An 18473-nucleotide genomic window follows, 5' to 3' on the forward strand; every position below is an offset into this window, starting at 1 on the left:
AGTAAGCTATTTTCACAAAACGGTAATTTCATTTTATATTTGATTTACAAACAAAAGTGAAATATTTGCTGCGCATCCAGTAGATGACTATGATTACATTGCCTGATATTATGCCACAGCAAATTGCAAGCACAACTGTAATATCTTTAATATTAATGAAAATATAAGTATATTTTCGTGATACAAATTGATGTATTTATAGTCAAGTCTTGTTAGCAATAAAGTGTCATTGAAAAGTCGTTTACCACCTTTTCACGTTTTATAATTTCACAAAAACATATGTGATACATATATGTTTTTTACAATTTTAAACTACACGCAATGAGTCAAACTTGTACACATGATAGATGTAGCAGAATCATGATTCCAAACAAATTTACAATATTAAAAAAAAAAAGTTAAAAACAATATAATATTGGTCTTGATTGTCGTTACTGAAATTATTTCATAAAAATAGATAACATGTAAATTTGGGTGGATAAAATCAGAACGTTAGCATGACCAGTTGCATAGTTTTAATCAACGTGTTTGCAGTTTAAAAACTTTCATTTGCCTGTAAATTTTTTCTGCGACCGCGAACCTGTTTATAGTTTATAGAAATCATTTAAATCAATTAAAGCATAAATGATATAGATATTGATTGCCGCCAATGATATGCCTAGCCCATCGGAAACATCAAATTCATGCAATGTTGTTTTCCTTTTTTGAAACGTTTGAGAAAATAAAATCTGTGTTACTATGTCGTATCTATTACGACAGTATTCTCCAATCGTATGATAATGTAAATTGATAACCTCAAGTTTATGAATAACTTCAATTCATTTAACTAGCTACCTAAAAGTGTGTACTTGTTTGTTGGTCACAAAAATCTGCTTCTCTAGCAAAATACTCATATAAATCACGAAAGCGCTTGTCCATGTGTATATATTTGGATAGCGCGAAATTGTAAAGATTCCATCTGCATGTGACCTCCTTTTACAAAAAAGTCATTTTCTTAGTCAGAACAATTTACAAGTTCTCTAGGAGATTTAGTCAACTAAATCAGGTCGATAAAGTCATGTTACAAATTCTTATCTTGTAGCTTCATGGATACGTAACATCTGATTTGGTCAAACAAACTTTCCTCAAGACAGGGAAGGCTTTGTGAAAGCTGAATATTTTCATTCAATGAGATAGGTTATGTTCCAGTTGACGTTTGGGAGGGCCCTTGAACACTACTAAAATCAATCACTGACTAATTACCAGATGATCTGGGATGTACTTCACTAGCTGTTTCTTTCTCCTTAGGGTCGGCCAATTTCATCTGTTAACCCTCTATCCTCTAGCTGGAATCCCTTTCTTAGAATTCCTTCGTTGCATGCTAAATTAATTTTGAAACTTGTCAGCAAACGATACTTAACTTAGAAAATGAAACTCCACATTTTTAATACAGGCTTATGTATCTTCTGTATAAAAACTGTAAATGTCAACAACATGTTTGTCTACAATGATATTCGGGCAATAATAACTAGACAGGCGAAGAATGCAAAAAACAAATCATAGAATATGGACTATGTCGAAAATATTTGTGGATAACAAAATGTTTTTATGAAGCTAAACAGATGATATGTGAAAAATTTATAACATGCTTTACACTCTTACAAATAAAATTAACAAAAAGAGGCGTTCCTAAATGTAAGCCAGTGTAAGCAGACACTTTTGATTTATAATACAAACACATTATAATCCAAACAAAAACTACATACGCCAGTAGCCTCATTAAATTCAATTGTCTGATAAACAATAATTGTTATTACTAGGTACAAAATGTATAAACGTACGTAACGTGTAATAATTTATTAACAGTAAATAAAACTTTACAAAAGTTCAGTGTACTTATGCCATAGCCAGATAGGTCACAATTTGTTTCGAAGTTTTGTACCAGGATTATAATTTAATACGCCAGACGCGCGTTTTGTCTACATAAGACTCATCAGTGACGCTCAGATGAAAATAGTTATAAAGCGAAACAAGTACAAAGTTCAAGAGCATTAGAGTCCAAAATTCCAAAAAAGTTGGGCTGAATTAATTCCTACTTAATTAACTCTTAAACTCATATTGATTCAAGGGCGATAATAGTCTCCTGCTAATCATGTATAAATGTTTTCAGCTAGCTAGTATTATTTTTCTACAAGTAATGATTTGCCTAGCATTAGTTAATACACAGCAAATTTAAATACTGAATGAACTTTCCCACGGTCGTTCAGACAGGTCACCTGAGTTAACTGCATCTTCAGAAAAGCCAATTTTACTAGTTGTTTTAATAAAATATTAGTATTTGCCTTCTACTGTATTTTTTTTGTCAAGGTTTCATTCACATATTTTTTTTAGTAAATGGATGAATGGTTACCATCTTATATACATTTAAGTTGTTTTCAGATTGATTTCCAACACCCGATATTGTACAACACAAAAGCAAAATCGCATGATATAGAGACATGATATCTTGTGAGTTCACATTAACCAATAAAATAAACATATCAACTATCTTTTTTCAAATACGGTCAGCTTTTATTGAAACAGAGTGATATAAAAAGGAATCTACAAAATGTTTGCAGAAAAGTAGTCGTTACCACTGTTTTTTCTTTTCTTTTATTTGTATTTAAAACAAAAGAACAAATTGGTATATGCACAGTGCTCTTTTGAACAAAAAATGAATTAGTTTAGTATCTACAGCGTAAAGCAAGACTTGAATGTTTCATTTTTTAGTTACCGCATTGGAAGTGTGAATTGCACACTTTTGTATATATTCTGGTACTTTTTAAATAGTACAAATGTTGATTTTAGAGTGAAGGAAGACGGGTTTTTTTGAAATAACATTAGTTATTCACTATACAGATAAATTATTTTGAATATTTCATTCATTTCTTGCCCATAAGTCACTTCACAATTTTCGATATTATTAAACTAGTCTTGCCCACAAAAATATCAAGTTATTCGATAACTTTTAGTACTCTACGTTATTGTCTTCATGATTTGTTCTTAACAGTATATAAAACTTTACAATATTTCAAAACATTTAAGCCTTAGCCAGACTGGGCAAACCTTTGAGGCACTTTTGGCTGAGAATGCTTCTTAAATTTCTAATTAATTAGGTATAAACCTTTTTAGATAATGCCGTGTGCTATTCATCTCCCAAAGCGTCAATCGTACTAGTTGTTTTAAGACAAATTTAGAATTTCATTTCAACAGTGAAATTTTGATATAAATGTTACATTAAAGATATGTTTGTTTAGTTAATGGACGAACGATCACCAGATTTATGTTAATCATATATAAATATAAACATTCTTTTGCTATTTAATTTCCAAATATCCACCCGATATTGTACAACACAAAAGCAAAATCGCGTGATATTGAGACATGATCCTTTTTTTGTTACCATTAACCTACAAACTTGAACAATTGAATATAGCAAGTTAAACTTATCTTTTTTTAAATACGGTCAGCTTCACTTGAAAGACAGAAAAAAAAGAATCTACAAAATGTTCGGATTTTTCAAGATATTTCTGATATTTGTTGGTATGTACTCATATGTTAAATTGCATTCATAATGTTCATACACTTTATTTGCAAAATGAAGTTACTGTTTTATGTACGATGTTTTATTAGAAAAAAATATGAGTTAGCATATGATCTACAGCTTGAAGCAAGTCTGAAACATTCCATTTGGTTTTACTGCATACAAATTTTGAATTGTACGCTCTTATGTATATTCCTGTAATATGTATAACAATTGTCGATAATAGAGTGCTGGATAGCAAGGTTCAACATAAGCAGGCTAATAAAGCCCTTTTTCTTTGCTTTAGTTGCGGTGAGTAATCTTTAAAACGATATAGTTCATTTTTGTATGTTTGTGGGGTTTTTTTTACAACAAACCGTTATCCATTGTTATCATTAGTTTAGTACTTTTCCTGAACTGATTTAATATATGTTATGAAATTGCATGTATAATATGTCTGTCGATCTAACGATTTATGTTAATAAGGTTGAGATGCTTGAGATCTCGAGAAAATAAAATATTTTAACGCGGTAAAAAGTAATTATAAAGCCAAACAAGTACAAAGTTGAAGAGCATTGAGGACCAAAAATTCCAAAATGTTGTGCCAAGTACGGTTTATGTACGTCTGCAGATGCAACTTCAAACTCACTATTACTTTGATGCGACTGTCATACAAGTGAGAGGTTTAGCTAGCTATAACACCAGTTTCAATCCACCATTTTCTACAAGAGAAAATGCCTGTACCACGTCAGGAATATGACATTTGTTATCCATTCGTTTGGTGTGTTTTGGTCTTTGGTTTTGCCCTTTGAGTATACTACTGTTGCCTTTATTTAGAGAAATAAAGGACACAACATATACAGTTAAGTCTGCCTCATATCTTGACCTAAATCTAGAAATTGACAAAAAGGTTCGGTTGAAAACAAAACTTTACCGCAGAAGAGATGATTTCAGCTTCCTTATTGTGACCTTTTTTTTTTTTTATGTAAACCAAGAGTTCCAAACGGTGAAGTTGAAATCATACCTCCGTGAATGTTACGGGCGCAATCACGAGTTGGTTGACCGTTATGGAATATCCGTTTCACAGATCATATCGGATAAGTTTCTTATGTCGTAACTACAATCCCGTTCTCATTTCATTAATATGACCTACCGATTTAGACTATTTACCGGGTTTGTAATTACACGAGCAACATGACGGATGTCACATATGGAGCAGGATTTGTTCACCCTACCGGAGCAGCAGATATCACCCCAGATTTTTGGTGGGGTTCGTTTTGCTCAGTCTCTAGTTTTCTATGTTGTGTATTGTGTACTATAATAATTTTTTTGTTTGTTTGGGTTTTTTTTCTTTTATAGCCATGACGTTATCAGTTTAATTTGGATCAATAAGTTTAAATTGCCCTCTGAAATCTTTCGGCCCTCTTTTGTTGCATTCCCAATTTAAAATAAGTCGTTCAACTGTTCGAAATAGTAATTTTGCACTGCAAAAACTAAACGTTGTCTTCGTTTTCATTGCGTTAGGGTATTTTGCGCTCAGTGCGTGATGCTTCAAATCTTTTTCGACTCATTTTGATATTACTTTAGTATAATGTGTTATTACTGCAGCTGTATTCGTCAGTTACACTTTGAATCTTATATATTGCCAAAAACAAGGAAATAATCGTCGTTGTAGGCCAATTATTTGGATTCTTCAAGTGGGCTTACAATTGCGGCTATGTTTATTAAGTATTTTATTGAAACTTTTTGTTTCTTTTTAATTTTTATGACAATAGGCGCTATTGGTCAATTTTTTCATGTATGTCAATAAGTCAAATAAAGATGCAACCAAAGATTTCGTTAACTTGACTTATTTGTAGATCCTTTGGATCAATTTTGTCACTAAAAGTTTACAGTTTTTGAAGTTATTGGCAATTATTCCAAAAGTGACCAAAACCATCGCTTAATTGAAAAACACTTCTATTAGTAGTGGTTCATAAGTAATCTTAATCTTTACTTTATTTTTTTAATTTGATATCGCCTGACGATTTATGCCACTTAAAATTTCTATAGATCATTTTGATCACAGAAGAGACTTTTTTATCTACTACACGACTAATGAATTTTAAGATAAGAGACAAAAATGAAAAAAAAAGTAAAATTTGGCATTTAGGGATTAAATTCCTGTAATAAGTCGTCAGACAGATTTGATGTTGATCGAAAATTTGTCACAGTGAATATTTTTCTCATTACTGTATCGTAAAAGCCACCAAACCAATCCTACGTTCAGAATTCATAAAATGGAAACTCACTATAAAATTGGTCTATTTAAATCATTTATGTGGATATTTTGAAATCTACATGTGTAACTCCAGTTCTGTAGCACCTGATCGATTGCCTTTTTTGTGCACCGTGTCAGTTTCTCGAAATCGAGATATTCAGCTGTAACAATCAGGTCCGAGACCACAATTGTCGTCCCTTGATTTTCGTTGTCCACGAATATAGTCCCTAGTGTTGACAGTGTGTTACTTGCCAATTTTTTTTTATACACCTCCAAAATTCATTTCTTTATGTTTTATGCCTCAAATTATAAGTAGGAGTGAAATTACAGTGTCAAAAAATTGGGTACAGACTTTTAAAGTAAAGTAGTGATTTAGTCCGGCTGAAAAAGGTTACAAATTAGCACTTCGGAAGCTGTCAAAAGATTTCAAGACCGCCTGAACATAAAATTGTCCAAATTTTGAGTTAGAGCTGATGAACTTTTCTTTAATTTTGATAGCATTTGTCCCAAAAGTAGTACAACAGACTGTACACATTTTATTGAGAAAGCGCAGCTGGGATTTTTTTAATTTCATTTATTGTCTAAACGAAATGCACTAAGAAATAATTGTGGTCTCGGACCATCATGCTAAGTTCTCTAATATCGAACAGAAAATAACTTTGGTTGATAGAGTTTAATATTTTGGATGTGACTGTGTTATTTTGATATTCAAAAAGATATTATTAAAGTCAAATTGAAAAATATATAAATAAAGGTACACGTATGTGAATCTGGATTTCTTTTTTGATTAAATGAAGTATACATATAACCAATTTTTATCAAGTTTTAAACTTTGAAATTCAACTTTGTTCTCATATTATTATTTTTTATATGCAATCTTGTCAAGATTGGCAATGTTTTTATACGCGATGTCATGTGTTGTTATTCAGGTTGTTATTTTCGAATGATTAGTATATATTTTAAGAAAATTTTCTATTTTCCAGGAGTTCGATTGATCAGTGCCAAAGAATGTAAAGCCTATAATACTATGAACGATTTGCATTATTGGGTGCACTGTTCCGGGGACTGTTGTAATATTTTGTACGATGACCCGTGCTGCTATTATAAAACAACTTCCGGAACTAATTTGTACGTAGTGTGTCTAAACGATAAGTAATTAATTATTATCAAGTTATCTTATAAAGGTCAGGTTTCGTATTTTCAATAATAACTATGTATGTTCATATCTGGGTATTTAGATAACAATTTGATAGCAGTATTCGTTTTCAGTGTTAACTTTATTAACCAATGTTTATGTTGACATCTAACTCCTGATCATTGTAACTTGATTTATTTCACGTGCATTTGACTTGGCTTTAACCGGTTTGCTTATGATAGACCAGTCCATCTATAGGTTGCACTTTGTAAATACAGCTGTTTCTCAAAACACGCCTCTTTTGGGTAGTAATTGAATATTCATAGAAAATTAATTTTGTTTACATACTGGTTCCCAGTTATGCTCTCTGTGTTACATATCGCAGACACAGCACTTGGGAATGTTACCAGTAAATAAACACGTGCATATTGTTTACATTGAAATCTGTGGTAACCTTTCATTCGAGGTAGGGGTAATTAAGAAAATCAGTGTAAGTTTAAACTCTGAGAAGTTCAGGGCATATAAACGTTGAAAATATGCCTCACAGCCCTATATTTTGACCTTTGAAAAAAATTGTGGTGCATATGAACTTTCAATTCTAGGATAAGATTTTTTTCAAAACTTCATAGTAAAAGTGGTACAGTTTTAGCCGTAAAAAGAGTTCCTATGGGAAATTGCATTGTCAATATTTACAGAAATGCAACCTATATAGGGTGAAAAAGGGGAACATCTAGAATTTAACCAAATTTGCTTTATTTCACAGATTTTAAAGAAATTAACTCAAATAAGAAGTTTTATAAATATATAATGAAGATTGATAGAATCCTTGGCCTTAAATATGATGACTCAGCATAAATTCACAGTTTACAGTATGCATAGTTTACTTAAAGTCCTGGATACAAAATTAAATCATAATATTTGCATATTTGTAAGTTAAATTGTTAAGAAGTGCTTATATTTACTCTTCGCAGTCATTAAAACTCATAGATCCTTCCTGAATATTATTTATGTGGTATTTGTGTCCTTTCGATAACCCAAAAGTAAGCCGCAACACCTAAATCTGCTTTTTTGTCACCACAGCATAAATACAAGCTAGAAAAACAAAAACAAAAATATCTCAAGAAAACTTACAATAGTGTGTTCTATCCTGAATATGTACTAAATATTCCTAATTGCTAAAAACAGCAGAATGATTTTGGAAATTTGAGGCCCCACGGGCAAAAAACATAAAAAATTGCCTACCCCCTGGGTCATAAAACAAATAATTTAACTTGTAAATGCTATGATTTTATGATTTTAAAGTTCTTGATATAGAAAACAATAACTATGCTTGGAAGTTATGCAAAAATCAGATGTTAGCAGTCATCTCTACAACATTTTAAGTGAATTTATATCTCAGACTGGTATCTGCATACATACAACTATTGCAAATATGGCTTTGTTTGAACACTTCTAGTATATATAGCAGCTAAATTGTGTCAGATATATGGTTACAGATGATACTGTTGTGACAAGAATTCTAAATTGATCTTTTGAGGCAGAAAATGTGTTCTTTAATTGACAAATAGACATACAATAAGATGTGGACTGGAGATAGAGGCTGGATTGGATACTTTATATAATCTTGAATGTTGTATTGATTGACTGCTAAACATTACATTTATGATATTCTGATATGCTTTTAATATGTTATCAAAACAGTTAACAGATTCTAGGCACTTTTTATCAGAAAATATGCAAATAGGGTGAGCTGGCAATAATTAAAGTCTTGTTTTCAAATTCTTTAAAAAATTGAAACAGGGGAGGGGGTATAAAATGTATAGTAAAGAAAAAATTAAAGTATACACAGTGAATTCTTTAAGACTATAATTCTGATAAATGAGTATTAATGTGAGAAAAACTGATTTTAGAGAGTTTTCTATTTGAATAAATGTCTATATATAGGGTGAAAAAGGGGAACATTCAGAATTTAACCAAATTTGCTTTATTTCACAGATTTTAAAGAATTAACTCAAATAAGAAGTTTTATAAATATATAATGAAGATTGATAGAATCCTTGGCCTTAGATATGATGACTCATTATAAATTCACAGTTTACAGTATGCATAGTTTACTTAAAGTCCTGGATACAAAATTAAATCATAATATTTGCATATTTGTAAGTTAAATTGTTAAGAAGTGCTTATATTTACTCTTCGCAGTCATTAAAACTCATAGATCCTTCCTGAATATTATTTATGTGGTATTTGTGTCCTTTCGATAACCCAAAAGTAAGCCGCAACACCTAAATCTGCTTTTTTGTCACCACGGCATAATAAATACAAGCTAGAAAAACAAAAACAAAAATATCTCAAGAAAACTTACAATAGTGTGTTCTATCCTGAATATGTTCTTAATATTCCAAATTGCTAAAAACAGCAGAATGATTTAGGAAATTTGAGGCCCCAGGGGCAAAAAACATAGAAAATTGCCTACCCCCTGGGTCATAAAACAAATAATTTAACTTGTAAATGCTATGATTTTATGATTTTAAAGTTCTTGATATAGAAAACAATAACTATGCTTGGAAGTTATGCAAAAATCAGATGTTAGCAGTCATCTCTACAACATTTTAAGTGAATTTATATCTCAGACTGGTATCTGCATACATACAACTATTGCAAATATGGCTTTGTTTGAACACTTCTAGTATATATAGTAGCTAAATTGTGTCAGATATATGGTTACAGATGATACTGTTGTGACAAGAATTCTAAATTGACCTTTTGAGGCAGAAAATGTGTTCTTTAATTATCACTTTTTATCAGAAAATATGCAAATAGGATGAGCTGGCAATAATTAAAGTCTTGTTTTCAAATTCTTTAAAAAATTGAAACAGGGGAGGGGGTATAAAATGTATAGTAAAGAAAAACTTAAAGTATACACAGTAAATTCTTTAAGACTATAATTCTGATAAATGAGTATTAATGTGAGAAAAACTGATTTTAGAGAGTTTTCTACTTGAATAAATGTCTGTATATAATATAGACAGGTTTTTCGTGATAAATTCATCAATGAAGTGTCCAGTTATTCGTCCCATATATATTCGTTTGGAGACACTGATAGGTGATTAGAAATCAATAATAATTATAAATCAATTGTTTTGAAAGACAATTGTTATTAAACGGTCTTGCCCCTCTGAAACATGATTGGTTGATTTTTATTGATTTATTAATTGATTGTTTAATTGATTGGTTGGTTAGTTGGTTGGTTGGTTGATTAGTTGATTGATTGATTGATTAAGAGATTGATAGATAGCTGGAAAGATAAATTTATAGCCTCACGGAACACGTTGTAAAGGAATTGATAGCGTAGTTCCAGTGTTTAAAAACTTCGAGACCTAGCCTCTAGGAACACGTGAAAACGGCATTGAGAGCCTAGAGTCCGTGTTTAAACACTAGAGACCCAGCCTCTAGGAACACGTAAAATAGACATTGAGAGTCTAGTGTCCGTGTTTAAACACTAGAGACCCAGCCTCTAGGAACACGTAAAATAGGCATTGAGAGCCTAGTGTCCGTGTTTAAACACTAGAGACCCAGCCTCTAGGAACACGTGAAATAGACATTGAGAGCCTAGTGTCCGTGTTTAAACATTTGAGACCCAGCCTCTAGGAACACGTAAAATAGACATTGAGAGTCTAATGTCCTTGTTTAAACACTAGAGACCCAGGCTCTAGGAACACGTAAAATAGGCATTGAGAGCCTAGTGTCCGTGTTTAAACATTTGAGACCCAGCCTCTAGGAACACGTAAAATAGGCATTGAGAGCCCAGTGCACGTGTTTAAACACTTGAGACCCAGCCTCTAGGAACACGTAAAATAGGCATTGAGAGCCCAGTGCCCTTGTTTAAACACTTGAAACCAAGCCTCTAGGAACACGTAAAATAGGCATTGAGAGCCCAGTGCCCGTGTTTAAACACTTGAGACCTAGCCTCTAGGAACACGTAAAATAGGCATTGAGAGCCGAGTGTCCGTGTTTAAACACTTGAGACCCAGCCTCTTTGAACACGCAAAATAGGCACTGAAAGCCCAGTGCCCGTGTTTAAACACTTGAGACCTAGCCTCTAGGAACACGTTAAATAGGCATTGAGAGCCTAGAGTCCGTGTTTAAACACTAGAGACCCAGCTTTTAGGAACACGTTAAATAGGCATTGAGAGCCTAATGTCCGTGTTTAAACACTTGAGACCTAGCCTCTAAAAACACGTTAAATAGGCATTGAGAGTCTAGTGTCCGTGTTTAAACACTTGAGACCCAGCCTCTAGGAACACGTAAAATATGCATTGAGAGCCTAGTGTCCGTGTTTAAACATTTGAGACCTAGCCTCTTTGAACACGAAAAATAGGCATTGAGAGCCTAGTGTCCGTGTTTAAACACTAGAGACCCAGCCTCTAGGAACACGTAAAATAGGCTTTGAGAGCCTAGTGCCCGTGTTTAAACATTTGAGACCCAGCCTCTAGGAACACGTAAAATAAGCATTGAGAGCCTTGTGTCCGTGTTTAAACTCTAGAGACCGGAACACGTAAAATAGGCATTGAGAGCCCAGTGCCCGTGTTTAAACATTTGAGACCCAGCCTCTAGGAACACGTAAAATAGGCATTGAGAGCCCAGTGCACGTGTTTAAACATTTGAGACCCAGCCTATATGAACACGTAAAATGGGCATTGAGAGCCCAGTGCCCGTGTTTACACACTTGAGACCCAACCTCTAGGAACACGTAAAATAGGCATTGAGAGCCTATAGCTAGTGTCCGTGTTTAAACACTTGAGACCTAGCCTCTAGGAACACGTAAAATATGCATTGAGAGCCCAGTGCCCGTGTTTAAACACTTGAGACCTAGCCTCTAGGAACACGTAAAATAGGCATTGAGAGCCCAGTGTCCGTGTTTAAACACTTGAGACCCAACCTCTAGGAACACGTAAAATAAGCATTGAGAGCCAAGTGTCCGTGTTTAAACACTAGAGACCGGAACACGTAAAATAGGCATTGAGAGCCCAGTGCCCGTGTTTAAACACTAGAGACCTAGCCTCTAGGAATACGTAAAATAGGCATTGAGAGCCTAGTGTCCGTGTTTAAACACTTGAGACCTAGCCTCTAGGAACACGTAAAATAGGTATTGAGAGCCCAGTGCCCGTGTTTAAACACTAGAGACCCAGCCTCTAGGAACACGTAAAATAGGCATTGAGAGCCCAGTGCCCGTGTTTAAACACTTGAGACCCAACCTCTAGGAACACGTAAAATAAGCATTGAGAGCCTAGTGTCCGTGTTTAAACACTAGAGACCGGAACACATAAAATAGGCATTGAGAGCCCAGTGCCCGTGTTTAAACACTTGAGACCCAGCCTCTAGGAACACGTAAAATAGGTATTGAGAGCCTAGTGTCCGTGTTGAAACACTAGAGAGCTAGCCTCTAGGAACACGTAAAATAGGTATTGAGAGCCCAGTGCCCGTGTTTAAACACTTGAGACCTAGCCTCTAGGAACACGTAAAATAGGTATTGAGAGCCTAGTGTCCGTGTTGAAACACTAGAGAGCTAGCCTCTAGGAACACGTAAAATAGGTATTGAGAGCCCAGTGCCCGTGTTTAAACACTTGAGACCTAGCCTCTAGGAACACGTTAAAGAAGCATTGAGAGCCTAATGTCCGTGATTAAACACTTGAGACCCAATGCAACCTCTAGGAACACGTGAAAACGGGTCTGTGAAACATTTTAGTTCTATTAAAATTATGACATTTGTAGGAACATGCAAGGATATATTACACGCCTACAAAAAAAATCATTGCATCTTCCTTTATATAAGTTTTTTTTAATAGGGCTTTCCAGAATGTGTGTCTTATTTACTTATTGATCTTTTTGTGTGTTCATTGTATTCAATTTTGTATTTAAAGGAAATCGAACCTGACTTGCATGGTTTTAAATATACGTGCACATTTTATTTTTATTTTTTTTCGAAAAGGGGAAAACCCCTATTTCATTTTTAGGTAGTACCGGATGCAGCGATTGTGACTTCACCAAGCTGATATAGTCAAAAAGATTCAAAAAAGTTTATTATAATCCTTTGCAGAGAGAGACGTCGTCCTGAGCAAACGGATTTAATTTTCTTTCATTTACAGGTCATTGATGTCGGATCGTGCATGTTTTTTTCGTACACGTATCTACGGGAACACAGATTTGTTTTTAAATACATGTTTAGAAGTTTGATTCTAAGATTTTGCTACTATTTACGAACTTTGGATTGATTTCTAAGTCATTGATTTTAATTTCTCAATCCAGATTGGAGCGTTAAGCGGACTGCACGTGATTTATACTGCTAACGGAAAATATATTTTCTCGATTTATTTTACCGGTAAACTATTGTTCAATCGCTGACCGCTGACCACTGGCCGACCCATTCATTGCATGCACACAAAAATAATATTTATGCTGGTGTTATGGTACTTTACATAACGTTTATCGATTAATTTTCAGAAATACATGCACATGATTTGGAGCAGACAGCTTAATGTGCAGGAATAGATTTGTATTTCAGAAGAAATTTATTCATAAAAAAGATGGATTAGAATTTTTATAATAAAATAGAAATGGGATTCCTAACAAAACGAGGGGGGGGGGGGAGATGGGTAGTTGTTGGCATTGGATGATTTACACAGATAAATTGCATGTACGCATCATGAGAGCTGTAAAGTTTGAAGCTATAATAAGTCAATTTGTTGATTTTTTTCATTTCAGAGGCATGAAAAACCCCAAAATACTACGCGAATTTTTTCGACAAAATATCACGACATAAATTAGCAACTTTACCTGACCATATAGGAAAATAGGTATTTAGTCGGATCTTAACACGTACTTGTGATTTGGTTAAAACCGGTTTTGTTCAAAATATACGAAGAAATGCCGAAATGTTCAGGACTTAATTAAATCCGTATTTCGGTAGGATGGTGCAAGCATGCGATTTTTATTGCGTCTTACACTTTGAGAAGCGAATAATCTTCAACTACTTTATTCAAATATTGTGTAAAAACGTTAATTTTGAGCTATGAAAGTCAAGTGGCTCGAGTATTTTTCTGAGGAAGTTTTAAAAAATTTCAAAGAAATATTTTTACATTAGGTTAGCTTTCATTAGTCTTAACTATCAATGGATTAACAACTTTTGGTTATATTTATAATTTAGAATCATCATTGAAGGTGGGGGACGATTTCGCAGATAATTAATTATATTGATGTGCCATTTGTATGCAAGAGTGACATTTCGTTGTATTATGTGCCAATTCGAAAAAGTTATGCGAGTATTCTCTCCCCTTAACAGGTTCATTATTTTATAATTAAGTTTAGGTTTCTGATATAATTTTGAATAATTACAAAATGTATCAATTCAATATATTTCAGTTTTTGTTATTGGTGTATCAAAAACATTGATGTACGAATATAATTTCATAAATTTGAAACGTTTAAAATGATTACATACCAATATAAAGAACCGTTCATCATTTTTGAAAAAGACTATGAACGAAAATCGATTTATTTATCTTCCCTTGGTGACAGATTGATTGGGAAATGAACCAGCGTAATATAATGGTAATCACAGAGAGGGACCAGCAAGCAGTTTTTAATTGTAGCTTATTCAACGTTAAACAATTTTCCACTATAAACGAATGTTACTTTATACAAATATAAGGACTTTATTAGCTAAATCTACAAATTTTATTAGATATTATGATTTTTTATTGCAATAGATTAATATGCTACATAAATAAGATCGCGACTAACATTTTGCTCACATTCTTTTCAATTTTACTCCGGACTTTTTTCAGAGAAAAAGCAGTTTGAAGTGAATGTCAAAATTTAGAACATGACCTTGACCTTTGACCTTGACCTCATTTTTTAAGTTGGGACCATGTATATCACTTATCTCAAATGCAAAAGGGGAAATAACTCTCATATGGAGTCTCCGGATAGCTTAGGTCAAATTAAGATCCTAATCCTGAAGACGTAATGAGCAAATTGGTAAAACAAATTTGTCGTAATCTTTTACGGTTACGGAGGAGTAGTGGCCACAAGAAAAACAGGGTTTGGGGAGGTAACTCTTACAACGTGAAGTATTTGGTTAAAAAATTGGCGGAAGAAGACAAAAATAGTCAGAACGAAATCAATAGGTCTTTCACGGAAAGGTGGGAAGACCTAATTATAACCGTGACGGCATCCTTACCACACACATCTTCAAATAGACTGTCCTGATGCAAATTAAAACATAAGCTTCGCCCGATCAGTTGAAATAATATTGGTCAATGTATAGTTGAAAAGAACGCAATTGTAAAGGTTTAAAAAATGTTCTCAAAGATATAAAATTGACCCTAATACTGTGATGCTTATTTTATTGATAGAATTTCTACAGATGGCGCATAAAGATAATTGTTATGGAATTAGTATTACACCTTGAGTTATTGTTGACATATCATACTACAAATTATTATGTTTTGACCCCTAAACTATGCATGATTGATGTAACAACGTCAGCTTTGGTTCAATTTTGCATTATCTATTAGAGTTTTGTGCATAGCTTTTTTTTATTTAGAATTGGATATAAGATTCACAATTTGGAAATCAGATATTTTAGGATCTTTGTTTTTCTGAATATATATATTTGGCAAATATCAGAAAGGGTAATTGTTTTTAACACATTATCTTATCTCAGAGCATATACTAGTAATGAACTCGTATGAAATGTTTTTCCCTTAAAATAAGGCTATTGAATTAGATTCATTTAAAGTCATATGAAACGAGTGAGTGGTGAAAAAAAATGTTTATCAAATTCTAGAACCAATGCATGTATATATCATAAACTTAGTTCTCTGTGCACAATTTTTTACGCAAATATATCGTATAATCGTCAATTTTTTCTCTCTGTCTGTTGTGATTTAACAAATATGGCTGCTCATTATATGCCGTGTTTTGAAGCCGAAGTTTACTGATTGTCACCTAATAGTCAACAAATAACAAAAAGCATGGGTATTGAGCACGTGTTAAACATGAACAATCAGATAATTGTTTATTTTAATGACAGATTCATGCGTATTGCGATCATCGGATTTTTACGAGGAGGGTTACGCTCAGGTCACTATGCATACGGAAAATATGTCGGCGAATTGTTTCCTGGAAGAAAGCAAATAAAAATAAGTAAACTTCTTCGAAATGTGGACAAATTAAAGAATTTTCCTCAGAAAAAAGTATATGTACATAAGTTGTATAATGAAAACTATTCATTTAGTTATAAAAAACATATGCATAATTTTTTTTTAATTTGAGGTTTCTTATGACTTTAAGAACCAAATTGTGGCATATTGATATTTTGTGAAATTTTTTAAATTGATATCAAAATTTTGAAAAAAAGATATCGAACGTGTCTTATGACTAAGACATGTCTTACATATGAAAAAGAAGATGTGGTATGATTGCCAATGGGACAACTGTTCACAAGAGACCAAAATGAGACAGAAATTAACAACCATAGATCTCCATATACGTATGGTGTTCTTATTGCAAAACGAACATAGTTGTAAGATATGTTTTAAAAGTGACTCTAGTTACGATGACTTTTATATGAGACTTGTGATAACTTGCTACATGTGACTCATGATGATCTTATGATTATTATATTATTCATGTTACAACATGTCTTTCCAAGTCAGGAATATGACAGCTGTTGGCCATTCGTTTAATGTGTTTTGTCATTTGATTGTGCCATGTGAAATCAATAAAATAATAATGTCTCTTTAGGTCCAATGGAGCCTATTATGGCATGACTGGAGGCGGTATTGTGTTTATTGTGCTGGTTGTAGCATGCTGTTATTGTGGGTGTAGATCCAGAAGACCAAGTGGCGGACAGGTGATATCCACTTTTCAGCCTACAGTGCCGTACGCTCCTTACTCTATATCACCTGGTAAGCATAAACGCTGGCCTTTAATATATGCATGTCACCAGGTGAAAAACTTTGTCACGTTCTGTTTTTCAAATTGAAAATATCAGCGACACGACAGCCTCTTTAAATTTTAAGATATCTACATTTAAAAAAACACTCATTTGTTTTTAAATAATAAAAAGTTTAAATGGAAGAGCAGTGAGACGATCGTCAAATTTTATGAGATAATTGCATGTTAAAAAAGGTTAAAGAAACATCACCAAGCTTAAATTACCAAGTATTATGCATGAATGATATTTTGAAGATATCGTGTTTCTTGTTTATAAAAGTAATAACATTAACGTTAACAATGTGTGTGATTAGTTTAGTATGATATGTACGGAAACGTGTCTTCTTTTTATATATAAATACAACAAGTGTAAAACAAATTGTCTTTAAATGCAAATGCACCTATCAAGAGTTTACTAACGATTTCGCCATCATTTGAATTATTTGCAGATCGTGTCTTGTTAAAATATTTTCTATTTAGATTGTGTTAAGTACATTTAATAGTTGAAATGTTCTATTTAAGGAGCACATGGAATGACAAACCATAGTTTTTCGGAAGGACACAATTCAACAATTGTCTCGCCACCAGTTAACAATGGTAAACGGAGCTCATCACTTTCTTCGTTAAGCAGTAGTTTAAAGCTAGCATCAAATGCGTTTGAAATGGGAGAAAATTTAGGTGAATCGATGGCATCATGAGGGAAATATCTAAAGCCTTTATGTAAATTTAGGCTTTATATTTTAGGATTGTAAAGATATATGCGTTGTTGTGTACGTAAAGTTTAACATGTTCTGTAAACTGACGCCTTTCAATGTGTACAAAAAAATAATAACTACAACATGTACAATGTAACAGGTGTTTTGTTGCAATTTAATGCAATTGGCAGTGTAATACATGCGTTTATAGTCAATACAAGTATTTTTTTATACATCGTAATCATGTATTTTCAACTTCCGCAGAAATGAAATCTTGTCATTCAGATTAACTAGTTCAAGAACTTTAATTGAAAAAGATTGAAAAAAAACGAATATAGCTTTACTTCAATTTCATCTCGCCGAAACATTTTATAGTAACTATAAATCCAGTATAATAATAGTAAAGAATTTAACTCCTACTGTTTTTCGTTGGCCTTCTATATCCAAGATTGATGTAATGATATGTAACAAAATAATAGCATAAGTATTTAGATATATAACAATATTTCAGTTAATGATATAACACATATTGATAATCAAGATGTGCATTTGATTAAATTGTATGGCATCATGAGTTTATTGTGTTTTAACTGTTATTTTATTAATTGTAAGGATCGTGTTATGAAACATTTGATATGGTTTAATATAAAAATATAAAAAACGAAAAAAGTTATCATTTTATACCATCCTCTGACAACATTGTATGTTTTCAAATATTTATCCGAACCAAGTGTACATCAACACATTATATACACTGTAATTACTTTAAACTTTGTAACTTAAACGAGAGGTATTTAAAACACTGCAAAACCAAAACGTGTAGAAAGACCTTGACAGATG

At 32.8% G+C, this 18473-nt stretch overlaps 1 protein-coding gene across 1 annotated transcript; it reads left to right on the forward strand.

Annotated features, from left to right (window-relative positions):
- Positions 1-3452: 3452 nt before the first annotated feature.
- Positions 3453-18302, forward strand: LOC139490356 (uncharacterized). The gene is made up of 4 exons (XM_071277169.1): positions 3453-3561; positions 6785-6929; positions 16747-16910; positions 17461-18302. Exons 1-4 carry the CDS (start codon positions 3525-3527, stop codon positions 17634-17636), a joined length of 522 nt encoding a protein of 173 aa, XP_071133270.1. The 5' UTR covers positions 3453-3524; the 3' UTR covers positions 17637-18302.
- The last annotated feature ends 171 nt before the right edge of the window (positions 18303-18473 follow it).

Source organism: Mytilus edulis, chromosome 9 (genome assembly GCF_963676685.1).
Source record: "Mytilus edulis chromosome 9, xbMytEdul2.2, whole genome shotgun sequence".
NCBI classification, from domain to species: Eukaryota; Metazoa; Mollusca; class Bivalvia; order Mytilida; family Mytilidae; genus Mytilus; species Mytilus edulis.

Bases quoted from the DNA above. Each gene is read 5' to 3' on its own strand.
- LOC139490356 (XM_071277169.1), top strand. From the start codon at position 3,525: ATGTTCGGATTTTTCAAGATATTTCTGATATTTGTTG. The intron at 6,930-16,746 runs GTACGTAGTGTG...ATGTCTCTTTAG, and splicing joins ACAACTTCCGGAACTAATTT to GTCCAATGGAGCCTATTATG. The intron at 16,911-17,460 runs GTAAGCATAAAC...GTTCTATTTAAG, and splicing joins TCCTTACTCTATATCACCTG to GAGCACATGGAATGACAAAC.